General features: G+C 44.2%; 1 protein-coding gene across 2 annotated transcripts in view; it reads left to right on the forward strand.

The window, feature by feature from the left end:
* The first annotated feature begins 992 nt into the window (after nucleotides 1–992).
* SORCS2 (sortilin related VPS10 domain containing receptor 2) overlaps nucleotides 993–9,286 on the forward strand; it is an 810,911-nt gene continuing 802,617 nt past the window's right edge. For both annotated transcript variants that reach the window (XM_034770959.1, XM_034770960.1), the window contains exon 1: nucleotides 993–1,435. In XM_034770959.1, the coding sequence (XP_034626850.1) occupies nucleotides 1,046–1,435 (390 nt within the window). In that variant the 5' untranslated portion in view covers nucleotides 993–1,045. The remainder of the gene's footprint in view (nucleotides 1,436–9,286) is intronic.

The following is a 9,286-nucleotide window of genomic DNA, read 5'->3' on the forward strand; positions in this document are numbered from 1 at the left end:
GGAGTGAACAGCTGCGGGGCCCTCTTAGGCGCGGGGCCCAATTCAGCCAATTTGGCTGAATTGGCTTAAAGCCGGCCCTGCCTGCTGCCCAGGGCTGAAGCCAAAGCCTGAGTCCCACGCCCAGGGCTGAAGCCCTTGGGCTTAGGCGTGGGCTTGGGCCTTGGGGCTCGGGCTTCTCCTTCAGTCCTAGGCACCAGGAAGTCTAATGTCAGCCCTAGCAACCTCATTAAAACTGAGTCGTGACCCACATTGGGGTCCTGGTCCACAGTTTGAGAACTGCTGAATTAAAGTATTTTTATCATATGCATATACACAAGGGGGTGGAATTAAGGTTGCACAGACAACCTTAATTCTGGCAATACCTAATGTTTGAGTGCTTGACTTTGCAACCTTAATGCTCTTTTAATGTGTCTTGTGTGTGTGTAATTATATACACACCCACACCATTATTTATCAAGGACTTATACTGGTATAAGGCTGAGCACAAGAAGGACAGTTCACGTGACAAAATAATCTACCCTCCAACAGAAACGACAGAGGCCGTCCCCTAGACACACTTTGAAGCCTAGAGGATGGAGTAACTTGGGACAGCGTGGAGTGGTTCTGTTCACTTCTGGGGGGCATTCACACACAAAGAACATTCAAGAACTGCAGGAGTTTAGATTTTGCAAGGCAGGATGTAACAGCCAGCAGCGCTGCTCCTGTCATCCCGATGTCCATTATTTGCAGCAGGGAGCGGCCCCCAACCCAGGGCCACGAATGATCGCACAGGGAGTCTAGGGGTGGGTGGGACCCAGCCTTCCCAGTACATTATGTGCGGCTGTGCTGGGCTTTGAGGCTGCCTGCGCCTTGGGCTTCAGAGAGGAGCCAGCAGATGGCGGCGCCTCTCCTTGGCTGGGAGAGGAGTCCCGAGCACGTTGTTTCCAGTGTAAACCCTCGCTTTGGTTACAAACCCTGCCTTCCTCCCCTCCCTCCCCCCTCCGGAGGCTGTGTATCTGTCTCACATTCACATCCCAGCCTGTCACTAGCACATCCGAAGGCGAGCATGGCGCAAAGGGGGCCACTCGTGTCTCCAACAGGGACCCTCCCCAGGACAGCCCCGAGCCTGGCGCTGCTGCTGCTGCTCGGTGCCTGCTGGGCTGCGCGCCCCTCGGAGCAGTGGGGCGGCCAGAGCTCCAGCTGGGTGACCCGGGCAAGAAGGAACCCGCGGGAGCTGCTGTTCCGCGGCGGAGGCGGCGGCCGGGAGGAGGCTAGTGCGCTGGGGCGCGCTGGCGAAGGCGTGGGGGCTGCTGCGGGGAGTCGCTCCAGGAGAGCATCCTCCACCTCCTCCCGCCCAGCCAGGGAGCAGGTCTCTCTGATCAGCACCTCCTTCGTGCTCAAAGGGGACGCGTCTCACAACCAGGCGATGGTGCACTGGACGGGCGAGAACAGCAGTGTAAGTAGGGGCCCCTCCCCAGTCAAAGCCATCCGGGGAGGGAGGAAGGGAGGGAGGGGGGGGGGTGGAAGGCATCGCACCCCCCAGCGGAGAGCCCAGCAGTTGCCGCCCCTGCGCTGTAACTATATGGCCCCAGTCCTCCGCGCTGTATTACGGTAGCCGCTCCCTTCCCCACCCCGCTGCCCGGGAGAGCCTTGCCGCGGGGTCTGGGACTCTGGAGTGGGCGCAGCAATGCAGCCCCTGCGCGCGAGGTTGGAGGCGGCGGGTGACAAGTGCATCTCCGGCTGGGGCTCAGGCAGGTCCCGGGCGGAAACTAGTCACCTTCTCCTTGGCCACGCCGATACTCCGGCCGGGGAGGAAAGAGGGTCGCCCTGATTTAGAGGGGCCGGGAGGAAGAGAGAGCACACCGGGGGCAGCGGCAGCAGGAAGCCCCATCCCGGTTGAGCGACTTCCCGGGAAAGTTTGGAAAGTTTGCAGCGTGCATCCCGCACATAGATGGAGAGAGGGGCTGGAGGGTGCTGCTGCACCTGGAGCAGGTCTCCCGGGCTCGGGCTGCCTCCCCTGGCCCGCAGCGCTACTCGGGCTACATTGGCCGCTGGGCGAAGGGGCAGGTTGGGGGTGACTTCTGGGGGGGGGGGGGGTCGGGCCCGAGGGATGGAAAGTTGTTTCAGTCTGTTATCCTCGGGCGGCTGTGGGCAGCTCCAGGAGACGCCTGGTGGCCGGTCACACCCACCCAGTGTGGTGGGGGAGGAGAGGGAGAGAGCTGCGGCCAGAGCATTATCCCCTCCAGCCCTTCATAAAAGTGCCAGATTAAACTGTCGAGGCTCAATCGATTCACCTCAAATCAATCGCCTGCTTCTAATCCCTGGCCCGTGTGCGAGGCGTTTGCTAAAAGGCCGGAGAGGGTAAAAAAACACAGCGGAGGCACTTGGTTGTAAATTGTTCTCACGCGGCTAAATGAAGTCGGAAGACGCGCGCAGTAGCGCCGGGTCATTGCTCTCAGTTTGAGCTTCATTCTTGGGCCTGCTAACGCGCAGGGGTAAAGGGCACGAGTGGTGGGGATGCTCCAGGTTGACCACTTCCATCTAGCGCTTACACACCCACTCAGCTTTCCAGCCTCACCATGACCCTCACCGCTGGTATTCTGTCTCATTTCAAAGTTACACTTTATTTTTGGTCAAACCCAAAGCACCCTCTCTTGCCGCTGAAAACTGAGCTCTATCGCTCAGTGCAGCAGCTGACCCTGGACTGGTCTCACCTGTGCAAGGAGCACACAAATGAAGGCTCCGCTGTTTGATTTGGTCAACATGAGTAGAGTTTATGGAGTCAGGTGTCTTGATCTGTCAGCTCAGAAACCCAGGGGACCCATTCTGTCCTATGGTGTAAATGAATGGTGAAACTTTATTTTTAATATATCCATTATACTTCATTATACTTGCCCATTTTTGAATCTTTTAACAAGCTGGCTTCTTATGTACTGATTGAAGTTTTATACAAATATCTTGCTGACACTGATTCTTTTTTGTATGTACACCAAGTTTCAGAACTTTGTCAGATTTAAAGCAGTGTGTGACTTTGTAATATTTAAATTAACAAATTATATGAGGCCAACGTCTCTGCTGGGGTAATTCCATTGATTTAGCTCATTATCTGTTTTTAACTAATATTCAATCTTGTCTTTATTTCTTTTATATCCATAGATGATGGGTATATATTTGTACAGATGGTTTCTGGGATTTGCTGCTTCTGAATTTATCCTGCAGTAAGACATTATTTCATAACACTGTGTAACATAGGTAAATATTACACAGCACCAGGCATTGTGTAATGTCTATATAACTACATAGGCAGTGAAATCTTGTTATGAAAAATCTAGAATGATTTTCTCCTCAAGATTTTAGTATTTCTGGAAAATCACTGCTTTATTTTATGGTAGATCAGCTGAGATCCTGGCCTTTGTTTGAACTTGAGCTTTGCAAATTATGCATAGTGTTCGTTAAACTTGACACAGTTCAGAAAGCATGTGTTGTATTTCCCATAAATGTATGGATTAACATCTTCCCCTTTGGGTTGTCAAATCCACTTTCTGCCAGCTCTGCTAGTGGGTCACACAAGAACAAGAGCTGTCCAGTGAGCAGGCTGGCTGCTTGTGTTAATGCTTATTATATAATCTGGTATTTTCATGTGTCCGAGTTGGAGTTAGCATCACAAAGCTTGACACCCAGTTTCTGATTTACTTACTTAATGTGCACTGATAGCCATTTTCTTTTCATAGAAAGTATTGCAAATCATCAGCAGCATCTATTTCTCTAGACTTGTCCTTTCCCTGTTTCTGCTTTCAGAATAATGCCATTTCTTTTCATGGTCAGTGCTTGCAGGCTTTTAGGGCTATTTTTCTTTCTTGAAGAGATCACTATTAAAAAAGTTGGCTCCAATTCAGATTTCTACATACAAAAAATGTAACAGCTTTCATGCAAAGTACTCTTGTGCTCTAAAACAAATACCTTGCTAATCCACACACTACAATCCGCACTTAAAACGAGTGGTCTCTCCCCATCTCTCTGCAAAGATTTAATAGCAGATGCTGCAGTGTTAGCTTGTATTGCTAAGATTTCATTATTTTTTCATGATATTCTACAACGTGTGTACGAGTATATGATGAAGTAGTTTCCTCAGTAGCAAAAATACATTACACTGTCAGAATGGAATATAGTTGATGCATTATCTTATTCTTTTATTGTTTGTGCACTTATTAGTTTACTAAATTCATTAACGTGTGGCGGGACTCCACATCATTAGTGCAAATAGATGTTCTCTACTGTATTTACTATACTAATTCAGTGACAAAAATGTTTAGTTGTGCTGTGCTATTTAAAATCATGCCATTCAGCATATCCGCTGTCGGCTGGACTGTCCCACAGTGGGCTGGACCAATGACCTGGAGGTGACAGGCTCTATACCCCATTACCAGACACCTGAGCACTAGTTCCTTTGCTTAGCATGCTTTTAAAAAATAGGTGGGTGGCAGGAATTTTCATCCCCTCTGATTCATTAGACTTGTCTGCTAACATGTTTGGTTGGTTGTGTTGTAGAATGAGAGTTGATAAAATAATGAGGAACCAAAAGCTGCTACAAAGAAGTGATCCGAGGATTGCAAAGAAGGTACAGAACAGGTCTGTCTGAGAAAAGTGGAAGAAGCAATAATAATGTCATAACTCCACTCGACCTCAGTAGGGAAGGATGAAGCCAGAAGCTACTGAAGTCCTGATCCAAAGCCCACTGAAATCAATGGAAAGATTCCCATTGGTAACAATGGACTTTAGATGAGGCCTTGAGTGCCTCCTTGTGAGGTGCTGAGCACTTTCATACGCCACTGAGGGTATGTCTACACTGCAGCTGTGAAGTGTCATTTTTCAGTTCACATACACTCATTCTAGCTTTACTTGAATTACCACCATAAAAATAGCAGTGTGGGGGTTGCGGTACAGGTGGTGGCTTGGGCTAGCCACCCAAATTTGGATGCAGAGGGTGAGGCAGGCTTGGATTCGGGCGGCTAGCATGAGCCGCCACCCATGCTACTATTTTAGCATGCTAGTTCCAGCAGAGCTTGTGTGGATCTGCCTACCTGCACTGGGAATCACACCTCCCAGCTGCAATGTGGACGTAACCTGAGGACAATGGTGCTGGAACAATTTTTATACAGGGAGTGCTGAAGGCAGAGACCTTGTTATTAATACTTCAAGCAAGAGGGTGTGGCAGCACTCCCTGCACCCATTGTTCCTGTACCTATGCCTGAGGATGGTGGGAACTTCTTTGGAGGCACTCAGCGCTTTGTAGGCTCAGGCACTAAATTAGTTCTCTCGCACTTTACAGGAGTGGTGGTTGAAAATTTGACAGCAATGAGCTCTAGACAATCAAATATCCTGTTAAACACCTTACCTTGTAAAATAAATAAAGGAGAAACACACAGTAGGATTATTCCCTTGAGCTCCCTGATGGAGAGACAAATAATCATAAATGGTGAGTGGGCAGCTGTTTCTCAGAAGGTTGTTCACCTGCATGAGTAGTTCATTGAATGCGCTGCCATGGAACACTCATGTGTGGATCAAGGACAAATAAACAAACTTGGAAAGGGCTTAGGCTGCTTGATGTAAATACATTTTAAAAAGCTCTGTGCTCATCTTGTAAATCCTACTGTGCTTCAAAGGAAGTGCTTAATTTGTAGCAGCATGAGGAGGCCATAAATTAAATGTATCCTTTACCCCCTCATTTCTCTGCTTTAGAACTCTGTTGTGTACTTTTGTTATCCTTTCTTAGTGTAGTTATTTTTCAGAATTAAGGAAATGTTAGGTTTGATAGCAGAGGAGCGTATACAGTTGCAATGGTTGTAAAGTGAGTTTGAATATCTAGGAAGATCACTGAACACTTCCTCGTTCTGTTAATATAGGGAGCCATGTAAATTGCTTCCTGTTTTGTATCCTCATTACTTTGTTTTGTATTCTGAAGAATTAATTATTTATAAATTCCATAAACAGCAAGCTTGTTCCTGACCTTTTCTGACAGTAGTCTGTCGAGTCAAAAAACATTGTTGGGGATGCAAGCCTTGCAAAGCTGGTACTTTTAATGTCAATAGCTTAGTTGGTTAGTTCATTTCTACAGTCAATGTTTGCACTTCCCCTGTTGCTTTGAAAGTGCAAGATCTGTCTTGCACTTCTACTTCCAACAAAAAGTTCTTGCAAGTGGAACTAATTTACTAACCTGTCCTAAAAAATCATAAACTGGAGGCTTGACTGCTGGGTTGCACAATGTGCCATTAACATCCACAAGAGTTATTGATTGGTAGTCACTTATCTGATAAAGTAACAATACTTTTTCTATCAGGGTGTATTTCACAATATTTACAGTTTGCCATTTGTACATATCATCTTTATGCTGTGCTAAATTTAATATGCAGTTTTTAAAGTTTACTAGGGATACAGTGTTCGTATCCAATTTAGGGGAATATAATTTATTAGTGAAAAGCTTTAAACAAACAATTATTCTTTAGAAGTAGAGAACTTAAAGCCATTCAGTGTTCTGTGATTACAAAGTAAACAGTTTCTTCACAGTATTGGACTCTTACTGACTCCCATAGGGATTATCTATTTTACCTTAGTGTTCACTTGTGTTTTAAAAAAAATCAAAATTAAGAGAAATACTTGAAGAATGAATCTCATATTCAGATTTGATCTTGAGTCATTGGATGCTCTGTGCAGACTGCTAAAGTGTTGTGAACAGGACTTCAGCCAACTAGTTTTTAAGTTTTGTTTCACAGTGTCTGTACTTCCTTTTTTGTTTGTTTGACAATATTAAGTCTGTGCAGTCACTCATTTGCCCAGTAGGTTGGTGTCTTGGTCCTGTGTAGCCCTCATAAATGTGTAGCACAGGGATTCAGTAAATGCATTTATATACCTTTAGAAAGATCCAGTATTTAGTAGTTTATCAAAGAAAGGTCTGCTGTGTATATATACAGTAGTTACTATACATAGGAATTTATCTACTTTAACAGCCCCGTTAATCCAGTTATCATTATTTGATAAACAAGTATTTTGCTTAATTTAAAAATGTTACTTTTTGCAATGCAGTTTCACTACATATGATTTATACAATCCAGTGACCACTAAATGTATTCTTTTGGCAGATATTTTATTTAATTGGTTTTCTGCTTTGTTCAATTTGCAGTAAATTGCGCTGTTGGAATCCATAAAGAAGATTGACTTCAATATTCCTGTAGCAATATCTGTAATTGTGAATGTAACTATTTATCCAAACTACGCAGCACTCCATCTTGGTAATTTTTGGTTCTCTTTATCAAGGAGACCAGATTACTGCTTATGGGACAAAAAAGAGAACATAGTCAAAAATCCTGACTTCCTGGACCTAATAAATGACAGATGTATTACAGACTGCAAGGCAAGTTCCCCACAGGGAGGATTTTTTTTTTTTTAAAGATTCTTTGCGGTGATGAAAATCAAAACAAAGTTATTCTGAAGGGACTTGCAGAATCTTACACCAAAAGCACTGAGCTTCTTAGTGAGCTCTTAACTGGCTGAATTATATTCAGAGTTTAATATAATGATAAAACAAAACATAAACTTTGTAGTTTGTATTATGTTTTCCTCCATTTTACCATTTTTTCTTTCTTTTGGAGGTTCTCTGTATCTGAACAATTCTATCAAGTGAAGGTAGGGGGCAGCACCTCTGTAGAAACAGACAACCCAGCCCCAGCACCTCCCAAGCAGACTCCTGAAATTGACCCATAAGTTCATCATTAAATGTGTGCTCTAACCCTTTTTTGAGTGTGTGTGGGAAGGGTATATTAGATTTCAGAAAAAAGAACAGGAGTACTTGTGGCACCTTAGAGACTAACAAATTTATTAGAGCATAAGCTTTCGTGGACTACAGCCCACTTCTTCGGATGCATATAGAGTGGAATAAATATTGAGGAGATAAATATACACACATACAGAGAACATGAACAGGTGGGAGTTGTCTTACCAACTCTGAGAGGCCAATTAAGTAAGAGAAAAAAAACTTTTGAAGTGATAATCAAGGTAGCCCAGTACAGACAGTTTGATAAGAAGTGTGAGAATACTTACAAGGGGAGATAGATTCAATGTTTATAATGGCTCAGGCATTCCCAGTCCTTATTCAATCCTGAGTTGATTGTGTCTAGTTTGCATATCAATTCCAGCTCAGCAGTCTCTCATTGGAGTCTGTTTTTGAAGTTTTTCTGTTGTAAGATAGCCACCCGCAGGTCTGACATTGAATGGCCAGACAGGTTAAAGTGTTTTCCCACTGGTTTTTGAGTATTATGATACCTGATGTCAGATTTGTGTCCATTAATTCTTTTGCATAGAGACTGTCTGGTTTGGCCAATGTACATGGCAGAGGGGCATTGCTGGCACATGATGGCATATATCACATTGGTAGATGTGCAGGTGAACGAGCCCCTGATAGTATGGCTGATGTGATTAGGTCCTATGATGATGTTAGATTTCAGTTACCTGATTCATCAAGGAGAGGAGCAGAATGTAAAGAAGTACCTCCCTACTGCTATGGTCAGAGCCAAGGTGCTTGGAAGAGAGTAGGGGGAAATGAAAATGGAGGTAAAAGAAATATAGAAACTAATAATAAAGACATAATATACAAAACAGTAATATCTCTAATACTGCAGACACACAGTGTGTGCATGGATAAACCAAACCGGGATTTATAATATCTCATTAGAGATGTATCTAGGCTTTTGGCATCAGGAATATATCATGAAGTGGAAATTTCAGACACTACCCTTCACAGACTTGACAATGTTAGATACCTATAAATAGAGACGTTTGGAGAGGGAAATGAGAAAACTCCTTTTAATGCTACTGATATTCAGTGAGTAGGAGAATCTTTTGGAAGGAAGAAGTAGGGAAAATGATGATTATTTTACTGAAGAACAGGGACTGTCCCTTCTGAATAGACACTTTCAGTGTGTATGTGTTCACTGGACACATTGATATTGGGGAGGCCAGGAGATAGGCAGTGACACTTCTTCAAACTGAGGAAAACTTTGTACCACCAGAGGTCTGAACCTCTAGTGTATTCCCAAATAGTGTTACTATCACTCTGCCAATTAAGACCAACTAGATTAGCATTAAGATAAAGAAAGAATATGTCATATAACGTAAGTAGAGTCCTTGTTGCAACTGCAAATAAAACTTCATTTATACAAACAAAAAACAAGTTGGAAGCGTGTTTCAGTGGAGTCTGGTTGACACCATAACATATCAGAACCTTCTTTACAAAAAATTGACACCTTTAAATAAC

This window comes from Trachemys scripta, chromosome 5, assembly GCF_013100865.1.
Source record: "Trachemys scripta elegans isolate TJP31775 chromosome 5, CAS_Tse_1.0, whole genome shotgun sequence".
NCBI classification, from domain to species: Eukaryota; Metazoa; Chordata; order Testudines; family Emydidae; genus Trachemys; species Trachemys scripta.